Raw genomic sequence first — 17712 nt, forward strand, 5'->3', positions numbered from 1 at the left:
GACTTCTAGCCCAGATGAGGCCTGGTTCAAACACACATTGCACTGGTTTTACAAAAGGTGTGATTTTTAAATTGATTTAGTTAAATCAGTGCAACTTTGTGGCTACTCTTAAATCACAGGATTTTCACCAGTTTAAACCACTGCAAGTTTGTGTGTAGCCAGACTCTAAGGCAGATATGCAGAAAGTTAAATGTTGCTGAAATTTTAATTAATCTGAGCCATGGAGCCTCTTTGGACTCATCTTTCGGCATTGCCATATGGTAATGAAAGTGGATGGAATCCACAAGAGAGGACAACTTCAGTAGGATCGGCTGTTTGGCTCTAGTTTGAGTGGTATTTAGTTTACTGATGCTGTCATTGGGAAGTCCTGTAAGTGTTCAATTCTTCCACTGCCATTCTATTTTGTGCTGATAAAACCCTCTTGTTTACTTAGTGTGCTGGAGCCCCAAAGGAAAGCAACTGGCTGTAGGGAAACAAAATGGCACTGTGGTCCAGTATCTGCCTGTAAGTTTTTGTGTGCAGTAATTCATTACGTTTCTTTTCACTGACTTCTAATTAGCTTTAATTTTGCCTTTCATCAGCATGTGGCTATTGATATTGGGAGCATAGTGTAGGTAGTACAGTGCCTTTCATGTGAGACTTTCCAAGCACGTCATAAACATTAAGCATCTCAGTCTGCCTTTGAGAGAGGTATTGGGACATCTGCTGCTGCTGAAATGCAAGGGTCTCTGAGGAGGAATGTGGCAGCTGTTTAAAAAGGACCTGTAGCACCCTAAAAACAACTCTTTGGGATCTGCAAAACTCCTGATGGGGGTTGTTAGTGTTCTTATTTCTGAAAGAGGAATTCTTTTTCTTTCAGAGCCTGCAGGAGAAAAAAGTAATTCCCTGTCCTCCGTTTTATGACCCAGATAATCCTGTTAAAGGTACAGTATTTCTTCTTTTTTTTTTTTTTGACTTTTTCTTCCATTAAAATGTAATGTCCATGTCATGTCCTCTTTAAGTTGATTCTTGTTGGTGCTAAGGTACTTAAGGATGTGCCAGCATTTCTGCCATAGACACCTTTTTTTGGGGTGGGGGGAGAGGGGATTAATTTGGTAATAAAAACTGCCTCCAGGCCAAAATTTAATATACAAGGTCTTGTTTCAGTTGGACATTCATATGTAGAAATAAAGCATGAACTTTTAAACAGTGAGGATAATTAACCATTGGAACAACTCATAAAAAGTTTTGGTGGATTCGCCGTCACTGAAAATTTTTAAGTCAAGATTGGCTGTTTTGCTAAAAGATATGCTCTAGGTCAAACAGGAATTAGTTCAGGGAAGTCCCATGATCTGTGTTATACAGGAGGTCAGGCTAGATAATCACAATGGTGTCTTCCGGCATCATATTCTATGAATATTCAAGCATTTAAAAAACTCTTAAATGTTTTTTTAAAATGAATACAAGCTGCTTTTTAATGCACATGCAAAAAAATTAAATAATTAAAATGTTAAGATGAATTTGGGCGATGCACCTTAGTGGTGGTGGGGAAAAGTAGCTCCTGTGCATATCTAGGGTTTCTAACATGTGCATTAGGTCAATGTGTGATGACAACTTTTAAGATGGACTGTACTTTCTAAAGGCTGCAATTACATATTGCCATGGAGATTTCCAGACACTTCATGAGAGAACTGACCTTATTTTATTCATAATTTTCCTTATTTCATAATAAAATTCAAACCACCACTACAAAACTACATTCAGAACTTTCTAATACTGATGCAAATGCAGAAAATTTAGAGTTAAAGCTTCAACTCCATCATTAGATATGTTCAGTGTGTGAAGACAATGGTGTGTTCTTGCCCACAGTGTACCAAGGCACAGTAGACTGGCCCAGGTACGTGCTTCAGCTTTGTTTCTGAATTTCCTCACATCAAGTCGGTCTCCTAATGTCACTCAAACACTTCTTGTATGTTGTCTGCTAGATGACATGTAGTTGGTTAGGTAGCGCATTAGAAGTTGTCTTCGTCCTACTGCGGAGGTGTAAACCATCCCTATGAGATTTACAATGTCACAGTGGCATTCGAGTTTGGTTTTAGTTGCACATAGTACACAATATCCAAGGCAGTGCTCCTTTAAGATGTCTCTGGATGATGATTATTCATTTTTCTTCCAGTCCTGGATGTGCTTTGGGTTGGCACCTACGTCTTCACTATAGTTTACGCGGCTGCAGATGGGACCTTGGAAACATCCCCAGAGGTGGTGATGGCCATATTGCCTGTAAGTGCTAGGAAGTCTCAACTTTATTTTTCTCATTTTAAGGATTTTATGCTAATGAACGTGATGGTAGCACTGTTTGTTCTTCTGACCTGCTTATTAGTGTCCTATGTTCTTTTTATAGTTCTCGTTAGCATCAAATAGAGGTTCCAGTATCAAACTCAATTCTGAAGCTTAATGGTTTAATGGCAAAAACTTGAAGTAGGGTCCAATAGGGAAGAAATCAGTATCCCATTTTCTATTGAGATTAGACTGTGGCAAACCTTTTGAGGTCTCCAAGTTAATAGGACTTAAGTCCTGCGTATCAGGTGCTCTGGAAGGTAACCTTGTGGTTTATCGCAGTGTGGGCTACCGAGAGACTGTTTTTTGTACCCTGCTGCTGTATGCAATACCAAATTGTACCCTCCTAGGACTGTTTGTGTAGAGTGATGCACACATGCAGTCCTGATTGCTCCTGCACACTTTACACAGTTGGACCTGATTAACTTTGTAATGATCTGAGCATATTTCTAAGAAGTGTAATGTAATTCTATTCTCTAGGTATGCCTATTTGTATGAGAATCTGACTTAACTTGCTTTAATGGAAGCTAAATTGAATGTCAATTTCTGTTCCTCCGGTCTCTGCAGAAAAAGGAAGAGAAACGACCAGAGAAGTTTGTGAATTTTATGGAGCCTTGCTATGGTAGCTGCACCGAGAGACAGCATCATTACTTTCTCAACTATGTTGAGGAGTGGTGAGTGTAGAGACCTATGACCAAGTCTTCAGCTCTTTATACATGGGTCAAAAGAAATTATCAATTTCTCAGTTTTTGGGTGGTAAAAATGTATAATATGCCATAAATGCACAAAGGTTTTTAAAGTCGTGCTTTCCACTAAGAATGAAACTTATGCTTTAAGTGGTGCATGGCTTTTAGATTTTTCTGTTCACAGGTCTGTGTGAATGTTATGCCCTGTTTGTTAAACTATTTATTTCTGTTCCATCACAAATGGCTTAGAATAATGATGTTATATGAGTATCTTATCTCATCACCTCTGACAAAGTAACTGAACCCCTGACTGCTAATGACACCTGTTTGGAATGATGAAGAGTTCCATGTATTTCTCCCCTGTCTTTTACCACTTGAGCATGATAAATCAGTTTCATTCTTGATTCATATAGCATGCCATAAGTATTTGGGATGCCCATTACAATAGTATGGGCTGAGGAACTCTATGTGTGTTGTCATCATATTTGGACTTAACACTGTTTTGGTTCTATACTTGAAGGGATCTAGTCCTGGCAGCGTCAGCAGCTTCCACAGAAGTCAGCATTCTCTCTAGACAAGCGGACCAGGTAACCTTCCTTTCTGCTGCACTTGACTAAATGTATCTTTTCCAGGAAAGCTATCTGGATATCAAAATCTGAGGGCTAGAGAATGCTCATCTCAGAGTTGACTCATTTGATATACATAGACTCTTAAGATGAAAGGAAATTTTTATTACATCCTTGCCTTGCTTATGAGCCAGAGAGTTTTTAGTAACCAGAAAGTAGACGACTGTACTGAAGCATAGCAGGTAATGAGCAAAGTGCCAAAGGGCTATGTGGCATCTGGCTTGGTGCCAGTTTAACATCCTGAATCGCTTTTCACCATGGTGACTTTAGTCTTGCTGAGCTCATTAGTTTAACTTTAAACTTAAAGTGAACTCATTCCAGAAAATGTAAGTACCATATGTAAAATCACTCGGGAATTTGTGAAGGTTTTTGATATTTGTAGGATTTTTTTTTTAATCTGGCAAATTTTGACAGATATAGCTCATCTTGTTGCTATCTATTCTTTCTAAATCTTTGGCTAACATTCCAAAGCCAGGCTATCCAGAGTTCATGTGCAAGGTATTTGTGCTTTTCTGCAGCTTGTTCCCAGCATGAGTGAGAGTGCTGGAAATCACAGAACAGTAGCAAAAATATTCTTTCTTTCCAGAACAACTGGGAATCGTGGGTTCTAGAAGATTCCAGCAGAGCAGAACTTCCTGTGACAGATAAGAATGATGACACCTTACCAGTAGGTGTTGCCATAGATTACACCAGTAACATGCCAATACCTATCAGTAAGTCTATCTGCTTGTTTTGTTTACTGGGGAATACTGTTAATAATAGCAACTCAGATATCTTCTGGGGAGTGGTAGGGTGATAAGAACGGCCATACTGAGTAAGACCAAAGGTCCATCTTAGCCCAGTATCCTGTCTTCTGACAGTGGCCAATGTCAGATGCCCCAGAGGGAATGAACAGAACAGGTAATTGTTGAGTGTTCCCTCCCCTGTCACCCATTCGCCAGCTTCTGGCAGACAGAGGCTGGGGACACCATCCCTGCCCATCCTGGCTAATAGCCATTGATGGACCTATCCTCCATGAATTTATCTAGTTCATTTTTGAACCCTGTTATAGTCTTGGCCTTCACAACATCCTCTGGCAAAGAGTTCCACAAGGTTGACTGTGTGTTGTGTGAAACTTTTGTTTGTTTTAAATCTGCTACCTGTTCATTTCATTTGGTGACCCCTAGTTCTTGTGTTATGGGGAATACATAACACTTCCTTATTTACTTTCTCCACACCAGTCATGATTTTATAGACCTCTGTCATATCCCCCCCCTTAGTCGTCTCTTTTTCCAAGCTGAAAAGTCCCAGTCTTATTAATTTCTCCTCATATGGCAGCCGTTCCATACGCCTAATCATTTTTGTTGCCCTTTTCTGAAGCGTTTCCAATTCCAATATATCTTTTTTGAAATGGGGCCACCACATCTGCACGCAGTATTCAAGATGTGGGTGTACCATGGATTTATATAGAGGCAATATATTTTCTGTCTTATTGTTTATCCCTTTCTTAATGATTCCCAACATTCTATTTGCTTTTTTGACTGCCGCTGCACATTGAGTGGATGTTTTCAGAGAACTATCCACAATGACTCCAAGATCTCTTTCTTGAGTGGTAACAGCTAATTTAGGCCCCATCGTTCTATATGTATAGTTGGGATTACGTTTTCCAATGTGCGTTACTTTGCATTTATCGGTGTTCTGAGAGGTTACATCTTGACCAGGGCTCTGGTACAGTTCAGCATCTAGTTTGTCTAATTAAGTAAGCTCTTAGTAACCTGGGACTCAGCAATCGTCAATCTATAACTTATGTGCTTTGTTTCCATCACCTCCTCAATTGATGGAATTGAGATGATATTGGGTTTGAAACTACCTGTAGTGTTTTACTCCAGTATTGCCTGTAAAAGTGGCGTGCTCTTGTAGCAGAGTTGTTCCTGCAGGGCTCTTTTCTTATATAATTTGCATTGATCTAAAGGAAAAGCAGGCTAATTCCACAACCAGGAAAATGCATGGTTTGTAAATGCCTAGGAATCAGCTCTGCATTAAAGCAAAAGGCCTGACCTGGCTTTGTATCCTACTGTGCTCTAGGTACAGACAGTTACATTGTTGCTATAGCTTCTGCTCTGCCTGAAGGCTCCTCAGCTTCTGTCTCTGACAAGGTGCTTTGAAGATATAATGGCACCACTGTGCTGTATCTTGATGGATTTTGAAAACCTTCCCTCAAAGCACAGAGTGAGACTGAAATGGAGGAGCCGTTGGGCAGAGCAGAAGGTAGGGACAAGCTGCATGTAAAACACAGCAGGATGCCAGTTAACTGAGAACAGCAGTAGCCTTTATGGTAGCGACAGGCTATGGCTCGCAATTTGTGTTTAATGCAGAATGGATCTGAAGGATCTGAAGCATTCTGTGTGTTAATCCAGACACGTTTATTGGATTAAGGAATCTACTGGAGCAGCTTCTTGTCTCAGGATTCAGCTATCTCTTCAGAGAATGCTACACATTCCATACCCTCCCAGCTTAACCCAATCAGCTCCTTTTTGGCTGCGCTTAGTCTTGCTTTATCCACTCTCTGATACTTCCCAGGAGTCGGGAACTGTCCCTAGGGAGGTGCAGGGCCCGGGACAAATTCGCCTGTATGGGCCCCCTATGGGGCAGGGGGAATGCTGGGTCTCCCCCAGGGGCCCTTTTGGGGGTGGAGGGATGGGGCCAGGGGTGTGCTGGTGGTGGCGGTGGGGCCGAGGAGGCTTACCTGGAGCAAGGCCCACCCACAGTGGTCAGGGGTGCCTGTCCGCTGGGTGAGGATGCTGCTCCTGCCCAGCCTGGGCTGGGACCCCCACATTCCCCAGCCTCCGCATTTGAATAATGGTGGGGCCAGGGTGGGCACATGGGGTGGGGGAGCTGTGATGGCGAAGTGTGGGGTCCCCTAAAGCACGGGGCCCGGAGAGGTCGCCGCAATTCGCCCTACCCAAGGGACGGCTCTGCCAGGAGTACCCAGAGTTGTGAGGTACCTCACGACCACCTTCCTATAGCATGAGGAAGCTTTGTCTGTGCCTGCAGGGGGCCAGCTCTCCAGTTCCACCAGCCGCAGACAATACAAACACTCCTCTCTAGGCATACAGGTTAACGATGGACATGCTGCAACCACTGAGCCCTCCAAGTGTCTCCTTGGAGTGTCTCTGGATTCACTGGATAGTCACACGTTCGCTGCTTCCAAAGAAACAGTGCACTCCAACTTTACAGTTTCACCTCGGATCACCACTCCGCTTAACGCTTACATGTGTTTATACTGAAATCAAGTATAAGTTTATTTAACAATGAATAGAGAGTCAAGAGATAGCAAGTAGAACTATTGGAAGCAAATAGTTACATATAAAAAAAATCATAGTACATGTTCTAGAGAATAAGTAGCTTTGATGTGAGATGGTAAGAAAGTCAAGTGTGAGGGATTTGGGGTGATGGTGGTGGTAATGAAGGCAGATGACTTTGATGGTGTCATTAGCCTGCTGTGTGGTCTTTTGCAGGTGATGAGAAGACCCTCCCTGCAGCTCCAGTTCTAATATTGCTTTCTACGGATGGAGTGCTATGTCCATTTTACATGATCAATCAAAACCCAGGTGTCCGATCGCTCATAGTGACCCCAGACCAACTGTCAATAGAAGGGGAGAGAGCGCCAAAAGCAGCAGGTGGGTGCTGCCATGTGTGGGGAAGAGGCTTTTGCTTTAATTTGTGGCACTTGGAAATACTTAGCTGTTAAGCTTCCTTTCCAGGTAGAGGGGGACCACCAGGAGGCTTTTGTGAAGTAAAACAAGCCTGTGCCCCAGCATATAGCATGTAGTAACCAGCTCATGATGGTTTCCATGCTCAAGGTTCCATTCCACCAGCTGTGTAAATGTACATAGGGAACCCAAAGCATTTCTCAAACTGTACACTTATACCCAGTCACTTTTGGGGTACAGGGCTGCAACTATGTGGCAAACCAACTGCCATAACCTGTATCTTTCAAGAAGGCATCTTGGGCACTCTCGTGGTGTTATGTATCATTGGTGTTGCAGTAGCACTTAAGATCTCCCCAGTCATGGGTCCCATTGTGCTAGATACTGTACAAACACGGAACAAAAAGAGTGCCTGTCCTAAATAACTTTTGTGTTCTTCCCATATGTTGTTTCTTCATGGGGTCGTGACATGCGTTAGATGCTTTGTTTGTGATCATGAGGGCTTATTGAAACAGGTTTCGGATCAACTGCAACAATAGCATTGGAAAACTGGTGGGAAGTAAATAGTCTAATAGGCATGTTGAGCATATTACAGTGTGTGTAAAATATAGATTAGGGGGCTCCTTGTGCCATCCTGGGCAGATTAATTCATTCTCTGTTTCACTTCCCTGTATACATGGAGTGATGTTTCAGTGCAAAGCTACCACTTTCTTTTTTAAATCTAAACATTTGTTTTTACCGCTTGGAACAATATGCTTTAGTTTGGCATTATGCCTCTCTTTGCATCCACAGTAGACTTGTGCGCTGGCAGGCTGCTTTATATGGGATGAAACACACCACATCAAAAGTGATGGAGAAATGGTGAAGCCTTTTCACGGAAATTCCAGACTGAATTAATTCAGAATGGCTTGGGAAAATGGTAGTATCGAGCAGGTCTTGGGCTTTGTCCATTCAGTATCTCAGCGGCTTGAGTTGGAGACTGAAACCCATTCCTCCCTGTCATTTTGTGGTGATGTCAGTCTCCGTAGTGTGATTGAATTTTACTGTCCACAATGAACAGTATTTGGCTTGCAATACTTCCTTTAATGATAGAATACTAACTTGGTCCAATTGTTTTTCTTCAGGAAGTACTGCTACAATCCCGACCACCCCTCCTGCTCCTTCAAAGTTTGAAACTGCACCAGTTGTCACTCCTGCCTCAGATCCACCTCTTGCTCCTGCATCTTCAGCCTCTTGTCTGCTTTCTGCTGGTGGTGGAGCAGCCACTTTTTCCTTTACATCTTCAGCTGTAAAGACATCTGGCTCTATGTCTGGGGACCCCCCACCATATCCCTTTGCATCAGATGTCTCCAAGCAAGCTCTGGGTTCCAGTCTAAGTGGAGCAGCTGCTTTCTCTTTCTCTTCTGTTTCTTCCAAAGCTTCCATGATTCCTTCCCCTGCTGCAGGCCCCATGGCAGCTACAGCCAACTCCTTCTCTTTTGGATCTACAAATTTTAAACCAACTACAGACAGTGCACCTGTGCCACCACTGTCTACCACATCTGCCGGACAGAAACCATGTTTCACCCCTACAGCATCTACTGTCAAAGTAAACCTAAGCGAGAAGTAAGTACAGACTGATGGCTTATTTAAAGGGTGGGCAGTGCTTAACCAGTTTGGGAATGTGTAGCATATGGTGATAGTTACTAAGATCACACAGCTGTTACCAGTTTGTGATTTTTCTAGGGGGATCCTCTATACTCCAGATGGAGTCCTAAGGAAAGCCTTCTCTACCCAAAGCTTTGTCATAGGTATGAGGTTGGAATAGTGGAGTTGTCATAGGTTGTACTCATAAAGCAGCAAAACTTGCACAGCACCAGCTTGCGTTATACCTAGTGCTTTTATCTCTTTTTTCATAATCTTGTCTCTTGGTTTTGTTAACTTAATACTAGTGAAAGGTACCAATTTAACACCATTGTAATTTGAAATTCTCTGTGTCCAGAGCAGGTACAGAATCCGTAGTAGCAGTGCAGGCTTCCTCCACTGTTCGCTCGTGTGCCTCACCCCGACCTAGGGGTGAGAGAGTAATTTGTTTTCTAGGTCCCTATCATTCTTTTCTCTCTACCGAGTCTATCAATGAGAGGTAACAGTGTTTTTTTTATGCTGACCTGAGACCTCCAAACTCACTTCACACAAGCACTTGGAGGATAACTGCTTCTGATCAGTATCCATATGAATTGGATTTGAGTCACCAGTGCAAAGAGTTATTGTCTCCAAAGCTCACTGTCTAGCTCCACAGATATTTAATTCCCTTAACTCACTCTGTTTGTTTTAAAGGGAAGAGACTAGAACACCAAGGGAAATGTTAATTGCAGCTGGGGTTTAATGAGATCAGTTCTTTATATTTGTATAAGGAAATTTCTAATGGTTCTAAGAATTATTTTTAAATTAGAAAATCTACTTCCACTAAGATCTCTGGCTGTAGCTTTTAAAGCTTCTTTAAAGTTAATGTTCAAGACAAACAAGGTGATCAATTCCTGAATCAGCTGAATATTCATCTCAAGTGCTGGTCCTGGTTTTTAAGATAAATGGAAGTTCCTGTTCTCCTGCAGCATTTGCCTTTTAAAAGTAATACTTGACAGACCTTACAGTGTCAGCACTAGTTTCATTTGATGTATAGCTCAGGTTTTAAGGCTGCTGGTTATTAATTTTCCTCTGTGCCTGATGTAACTGGGGGTGGGATGATTCCTAGAACTGAGCGATTCCCTGATCCAGAGCTGACTCCTACACAGCTCTGGCAGTTCTGTGGGGAAACAGTTCTGCTCTGGTGGTTGAGGCAGCAGGAGCCAAGTATCAGATAACCTTCACCAAGACTATTCTCCTTCATGACATTGTCTGTGCAGTTACCCATTATAGCAGGCACAAGCCGTGCCATGTGAGCCACGGAACCTTCTCAGAATAGATTGTCTGGGTTACACATGCCTCTTCAATCCAACATTCTGGGTCGAGGTGTAAAAGCCCCCATTCGGTGACTGTCCCTGAGTCCACTTTGTCCTTTCACCAATTTTCCATCCTCTGAAAACACCACCTGCTCCTTCTGCTATTCAGTCTCATCCATATTCCCTGAATGGCTTCTTCCCATCTTCACTCCCAGCTAGAACTGTACTTGGTATCTGGATATTGAGTCCCAGTACTGATTCAGAAAGTTGAAAAACTGTCTACTCTTTAGATGTTATTGCTTTATTTTGGGTATATAAGAGTAAGTTATGTCCAGTTCAGGGTGCTGAAATATTTGCCCTTTTGTCTTTCAGGTTCACTGCCATAGACACATCTGCTTCTGCTGGCAGCAGCAGTCACAACAGCTCCACGATGTTTTCATTCTCCACTACCTCCAAACCTATTCCTGGAGGGCCCCTAAGCCAGTCCACACCACTGTCAGCTTCACCTGCCACCCCAATGAAGGCATCCACTCCTGTGTCTGCAACAAGTATGACATTGAGGCTAAGGCTAGATTCTTTTTTTTTGCAAATTTCTATCTTACCAGGTATAAAGTGAGCATGAGAGGTTTTCTCTGTGCTGCTTTCAGCTAGTGCAGATTGGGAGACTTCAGGAACCAAAGCCCATCTTTAAACTGCAAACTATATAGTGCAATGAGCATAATACTGGAACTGGAAGGGTTTCCCCTTTGCCCCTCATTCCCCACAGGGATAACTATTCATTGTCTCAAGTAACCTATTTAGCTTCTTAGAGACTAACAAATTTATTTGAGCATAAGCTTTCATAAGCTACAGCTCACTTCATCGAATGCATTCAGTACTCCTTTTCTTTTTGCGGATACAGACTAACACGGCTGCTACTCTAAAACCTATTTAGCTTCGTATCTTCACCTAGAAGCTGTTGCGCCTTCAGTGGACTAATTCAGCTCATTATATTGCCAAAATGTGTTTGCTCTGCTGCAGTGACTTAATGCATTACCTTCCATCTCTAATGGCCAGAGTTCAAACTGATCACAAATGAAATTAAACTAAATCTCATCCTGTTAACAAGTTAATGTTATTCCATTTCTCATATTATCATGTGATTAGCTGTCTCTGGCAGGAGTTGTCCAGGATTGAAATTGCCAGGGTGGTAGAGATCAGACTTGAAAAGTAGTAAACTCCGTCTAGCATTGGACGAAGGGATGCCACATGTTAATACTGAGCAGAAATATTAGCAGAGCTCTTGCAGTTGGGAAGGAGGAATTCTTGAGGAGCACCTACCTGATCTATAGCCAGTCTAGCCATTGGTCTCACTTTCATGAGAGTCAAAGTTCATCCAAACTACTCCCACAAATAAAAAGTGTGGGTGGAATTTGGGGAACATGCTTGCCAGACTGGAACCTGTTCTTCAGTTCCAAGTCATCTGTCCTGTGTCTGAGGTCTGGGAGCAAGGGTAGTGGATTAGGCTTGTAGAACCTTGCTGACTTGATGTAGATTGATGCATCATTTTAGGGGGGCGGACTTGTTGAAATGCGCTGTTAGGGTTTGCGCTGTTAGGGTTTGTACCTTTCCTTCTAGTGATCAGAATGTCCCCAACAGTGGGCATGTCCCATCTCCAATGATCAACCTGTTTTTTAGAGAACTATATGTGTTTGTCTATAGTTATTTTTCTCTTTAAATTCTAGTGGCGCGGCCTGCTCAGAATGTGCCTGCAGCATCTAATCTACTGAAGACAGCCAGAATCACCCCTCCTACAACAAAATCAAGCTCTATTCAGGTTAAGAGAACTTGAGCAGATTATGCAGGAGCTGAGAAATTTCACTGACCTGTGATTTACTTTAGTCGTGGACTGATTTAATGCTGTTAGGTCAAGGGACCAGTGAACTGAGATCTAAGTCTCAAACTATCAAAATTAGAATGATATGCTATGTAATTTTGGGAAGCTGGAGCTCTGACATGATTTGGAGTCTGATGTAATAAACAGAGCTATAACTAATGCTTTGTGCTGTGTGGAAATGTGGAATCACATCTTTTTATCAGCAGAAAGATGTAATTCCTTGAAAATTCTGAGCTGCTTTGACTATTTAACAATATTAGAAAATATAGTGAAAGGGATAACTCCAAGTGGTGCATAAAGATTTAGCCATGATTTCCAACAGCTTTAATATGTTCAGTGTGGTTAAATCTCCGCAGCGTTGTTTGAACGCTTAAATATAATTTTCAGTTTATTGTTTAGGTGAACATTTGTGCTTGTGAGAGTTGTTCCATAGGACAGTTTATGCATCTTAAATTACTTTATACACAAACTATTTCTAGCAGCAGATGTTGGTTGGTAATAAAGATTTTCATTTTGATAAGTTTACATTCTCAACACCTGGCTTTCTAGGGAAGGTCAGCATTGTCCAGCGCTGGGTTAGAAAAACAGGTCCATCAGTGGAAGGATTCGGACCCTGTCATAGCAGGAATCAGAGAGGAGGTGAGATTTTCAAGGATTTTTGTCTTCCAACTTCTAAAAATATCACTGTACAGGCGTGTGGTCATCTGTCACTCTTTCATATTCCATTAGTGTCCTTCATTACTTAAGCATCAGAGGGGTAGCCGTGTTAGTCTGGATCTGTAAAAGCGGCAAAGAGTCCTGTGGCACCTTATAGACTAACAGACGTATTGGAGCATAAGTTTTCGTGGGTGAATACCCACTTCATGCATGCTGCATCCAACGAAGTGGGCATTCACCCAAGAAAGCTTATGCTCCAATATGTTTGTTAGTCTATAAGGTGCAGCAGGACTCTTTGCTGCCTCTTCAGTACTTAGTTACCATGGGAGATCTTTCCATTATACTCTGAACCACTTCTTTAAACACTGTCACCCCTGTTTGGTTGCTTAAGCTGCTAGCATTAAATTTATGTTGGGAATATAGGGCTCTCTTCCTTGGGTTGGAAGGGAATGCAAGAGACCTGCCTTTATTGTCTGTAAATTATCGTGCATTCATGGCTGTATAAATATATTAGCCAGCCCCAGAGCAGTAACATTTGTTCCAGAAGCAGTCATGTCACAATGGTTGAACTTTCTTTACCCTCTGGCTCTGTAGATTGCCCATTTCCAAAAGGAGATGGAAGAGCTGAAGGTCCGAACTTCTAATGCCTGTTTCCAAGTCGGCACTGCTGAGGAGATGAAGAAGCTGCGGACAGAGTCTCATGACCTTCACACCTTTCTCTTGGAGATTAAAGAGACAACAGAGGTAAGTAGCACACCAGAACTTCTCCCAAATGTTTATGCATTGGTTGAGACCTTCAAGGCTAGCATTTGGGGGTAGACGTCTTTGCTTAACCTGTTAAGTGTTGAACTATATAGCTGAGATGTCTGGATGTGCTGCTTCAGTGTGCGTGGGCATACCCAGTTGTTCCTGAAAGTAAACACTTTTGCTGAAACGCACATGGGTACTGATGCGAACGGCACCGTTAAGGTCTTTCGTTGAGATCTGGCTCATCTCTTCATCTGTTCACAGTCCCTACATGGAGATATCAGCATTCTGAAGACGACCCTGCTGGAGGGCTTTGCTGGGGTGGAAGATGCTAGAGAACAGAACGAGAGAAATCATAACTTGGGATATTTACATCTGCTGTATAAGAAACCATTGGACCCCAAAAGTGAAGCACAACTTCAGGTATAAAGGCTGCTCACTAATTTTAAACTGGAGTTTTAAAATGAAATGCGACTAATTGAAGCTTGAATGTAGGTTGCCCAGAAGCTTTGCCCTGCCACACTCACATTGCTTTAGCACAGTGTAACAACAGTATGATTTAATAGTGTCTCAAAGTATCAACGATCTCAAAGTACTTTGCAGACATTACACCCCTAACACTGCTATGTATTGTCCCCATTTTAGATGGGGGGGAACCAGAGACCTGCAGAAGTGAAGTGACCTGCCCAAGATCAGAGTCAGTGGCAGAGCTGCAAACAGAGCTCCTGACTCCCAGTACCCTAGTCTAACCAATAATGGTTACTTAAGTGAATTTTTTTGGCAAGTGCCAGTTAATTTTTTTTTTTAGCACTTCATAAAACCTTTTCAGAATAATTTTTATCTTTAGCAAATGCTTTGCGGAGCAATTTGATGATTTATAATGGCTTACAATATTGTGGTTAATTTCATGGATGGCAGAGCATAAAACTACATGGTGTTCTAAATGCCTGATTGCAATGGAAAATTTCCCAAAATACTCAAAAGGCTTTGAAAGAGATAAAAGAAACCAGGATAAAGTACATCTCCCCCCCAGACAATTTCCTAAAGTATCTCTGGGAGATTTTACTGTATTAAGTTTATGTATCATTGTGGGCCAGGGATTATATGTTCTACCATGGGGAATGGTGACCACAGCTGTCCAGCAACTAGTGTGTGTGTGGGGGGGGGGGGCGGTGATTAGGTAAATTCATTCCGATTGTAGCACTGCTAGAGAGATACTGCCACCTGGAGAGGCTAGCATATACTGGTTTAAACTGGATTATCCAGAGGTGAAAGGACTTTTGCATAAATAGCCTGAGGTTTAAATTGACTCAGGGCCTGCTTTCTGATCCAGCAAATGGATAGAACCTCCTCTCCAAGGTGGGCTGGGAAGGGCTGCAAGGATTTTCCTATGAAGGTACCGTAAGACTGATAGGTGACGTCTGATGAGCTTTCTAGCATGCATATAGGAACTTTGTAGTTTTCAGTAATGCTTTCATTGTAAGAATAATTATGCTCACTTAGAAAGAGCGGTGTGGTAATTTATAACGGGGGGGGGGGCAGTTAACCTGTTCATAGCCTTTGGAGAGAAAGCAAAGTGCAGATGCAGGCCTCTCTGTGCAGTCTGGCTTGCTGGGGAACTCGGTGATCAGGGAACTGCTCAGCTTGAAAAAACCCCAGTTGGGAGAGGGAGCGACGCATGTCTCCATGCAAGAGGTGTGATGGCTTATAGCTGGAAGCCTAAGAGTGGTGCCCTTACTGGGCCATGGAGGGGGAATACAGGTATGAACTATGACAAGTACATCAGGGAAAGTAAAATAAGTGTGCGCTATAATTGTGGTACTTATCCAATTCTTGGTTCCCTATAGACAAAGCATGCTCATCTCAGGGAGTGTAACTAGGCAGTTGAGGGTACCTTTTTGTGTTATAGTAATTTTAAAATGGTTTTGTGCTACTAAAAATTAATGGTATGGCAGTTAATGTCACATCAGAGTGCGCCACTTTGCATGCAATTTCAGATTTCTATTACAGGGAAAATATCTACCTTCCTAATTCACAGTATTGCATGTTTGTATGTAGTCCTTATATAAAGAGAGATATTTTGTTTTTGGTATAGTGTTCATTGCTGACATGGGGCCTGTTGGAATCCCATCCAGGACCAGGAAAAGAAAATGTTCTATACATATATTTATTCATATATTGCTGTATTGAAAAGAATAGCCACTTTCTCCTTCAGATTTTACTAAAATTCCCCTGGGTGCTGTAGATTCTTTCATGGTCCAACTTGCCTTGTTTCTCCATTTTGCAAAGTAGCACGTGTGACTTTAAAGGTATGACAACCTGGTTTTAAGAGCTGACTGCACAGACCTTGAAAAAAGAACATGGGGAAGGATGGCAGAAGGGGAGAGAAGCAGGAAAATTGAGACAGGAGTAAGGACAGAGGATTTTCAGCTAAACTCTCTGAAAGAGAGTGTGCCTCCCATCTTCGTGATACTTTTTGTTTGTGAAAATTTGCTTAGTGCTATTCTCACATCTCCTGGGTGCAGAATGTTAGCATAAGAATATTCACTTGACCAACTTCTTATACGAGCTTTTAGCAGAGTTTTAAAGATCATGGGGTTTCTTTGATGTTTGAACACATCAACTCGCTCACCTGAGAGCTGTTGCTACATTAGTGCTCATAGTTACAAGACGGAGGAGTTGTGCTTTTCAGGGTATGTGTACGCTACGAAATTAGGTCGATTTTATAGAAGTCGATTTTTAGAAAGTGATTTTATACTGTCGATTGTGTATGTCTCCGCTAAGCGCAATAGGTCGGCGGAGTGTCCTCAATACAGCAGCTAGCATCAACTCACGGAGTGGTGCACTGTGGGTAGCTATCACACAGTTCCCGCTGCCCATTGGAATTCTGGGTTAAGCTCCCAATGCCTGATGGGGCAAAAACATTGTCGCAGGTGGTTTTGGGTATATATCGTCAGTCTCCCCTCTCGCTCCTTGAAAGCAACGACAAACAATCATGTTGCGCCTTTATTTCCTGGGTTACCCATGCAGACGCCATAGCACGGCAAGCATGGAGCCCGCTCATCTCAGCGCTGCTGTTGTGAGCATTGTAAACACCTCACGCATTATCCTGCAATATGTTCAGTACCTGGCTAGGAGACACCAGCACGAAGACGATTGTGAGGAGGACATGGACACAGATGTTCCTGAAAGCATAGGCTGTGGCAATTTGGGACATCGTGGTGGCAGTGGGGCTGCCTGATACAGTGGAATGCCGATTCTGGGCCCGGCAAACAAGCACAGAATGGTGGGACCGCATACTGCTGCAGGTCTGGAATGATTCCCAGTGGCTGCAAAACTTTCGCATGAGTAAGGTCACTTTCATGGAACTTCTTGAGTTGCTTTCCCCAGCCCTGAAGTGCAGGAATACTAGGATGAGACCTGCCCTGACAGTTGAGAAGCAAGTGGCGATAGTCCTGTGGAAGCTTGCAACACCTGACTGCTACAGGTCAGTCAGGAATCAGTTTGAAGTGGGCAAATCTACCGTGGGGGCTGCTGTGATCCAAGTAGCCAAGGCAATCGGAGACCTTCTGCTAGCAAGGGTATTGACTCTGGGAAATGTGCAGGTCATAGTGGATGGCTTTGCTGCAATGGGATTCCCTAGCTGTGGTGGGGCAATAGATGGAACGCATATCCCTATCTTGGCACTGGATCACCTTGCCAACCAGTACATAAACCACAAGGGGTACTTCTTAATGGTGCTGCAAGCACTGGTGGATCACAAGGGACATTTCACTGACTTCAACATGAGGTGGCCAGGGAAAGGTGCATGACGCTCGCATCTTTAGCAACTCGGGACTGTTCGAACAGCTGCAAGAAGGGACTTACTTTCCAGACCAGAAAATTACCGTTGAAGATGTTGAAATGCCTATAGTTTTTCTTGGGGACCCAGCTTACTCCTTGCTTCCAAGGCTCATGAAGCCGTACACAGTAGTAAGGAACAGTTCAACTATAGGCTGAGCAAGTGCAGAATGGTGGTAGAATGTGCCTTCGGATGTTTAAAAGCTCGCTGGTGCGGTTTGCTGACTAGGTTAGACCTCAGCGCAACCAATATTCCCATTGTTATTGCTGCTTGCTGTGTGCTCCATAATATCTGTGAGAGTAATGGGGAGACATTTATGGCGAGGTTGAGGCAAATGGCCTGGCGGCCAGTTTTGA

The 17712-nt window shown here is 42.9% G+C and overlaps 1 protein-coding gene across 5 annotated transcripts in view; it reads left to right on the plus strand.

Moving 5' to 3' along the window:
- The window catches only part of NUP214 (nucleoporin 214), an 81969-nt gene that overhangs the window by 6203 nt on the left and 58054 nt on the right, over nucleotides 1–17712 (plus strand). For all 5 annotated transcript variants that reach the window (XM_048822635.2, XM_048822634.2, XM_048822632.2 and 2 more), the window contains 13 exons: nucleotides 434–504; nucleotides 860–923; nucleotides 2156–2259; nucleotides 2884–2990; nucleotides 3523–3589; nucleotides 4215–4341; nucleotides 7126–7287; nucleotides 8442–8922; nucleotides 10608–10783; nucleotides 11960–12051; nucleotides 12661–12750; nucleotides 13363–13512; nucleotides 13780–13938. In XM_048822635.2, the coding sequence (XP_048678592.2) occupies nucleotides 434–504; nucleotides 860–923; nucleotides 2156–2259; nucleotides 2884–2990; nucleotides 3523–3589; nucleotides 4215–4341; nucleotides 7126–7287; nucleotides 8442–8922; nucleotides 10608–10783; nucleotides 11960–12051; nucleotides 12661–12750; nucleotides 13363–13512; nucleotides 13780–13938 (1850 nt within the window). The remainder of the gene's footprint in view (nucleotides 1–433; nucleotides 505–859; nucleotides 924–2155; nucleotides 2260–2883; nucleotides 2991–3522; nucleotides 3590–4214; nucleotides 4342–7125; nucleotides 7288–8441; nucleotides 8923–10607; nucleotides 10784–11959; nucleotides 12052–12660; nucleotides 12751–13362; nucleotides 13513–13779; nucleotides 13939–17712) is intronic.

The sequence above is a fragment of the Caretta caretta genome, chromosome 16 (genome assembly GCF_965140235.1).
Source record: "Caretta caretta isolate rCarCar2 chromosome 16, rCarCar1.hap1, whole genome shotgun sequence".
Classification (NCBI taxonomy): Eukaryota; Metazoa; Chordata; order Testudines; family Cheloniidae; genus Caretta; species Caretta caretta.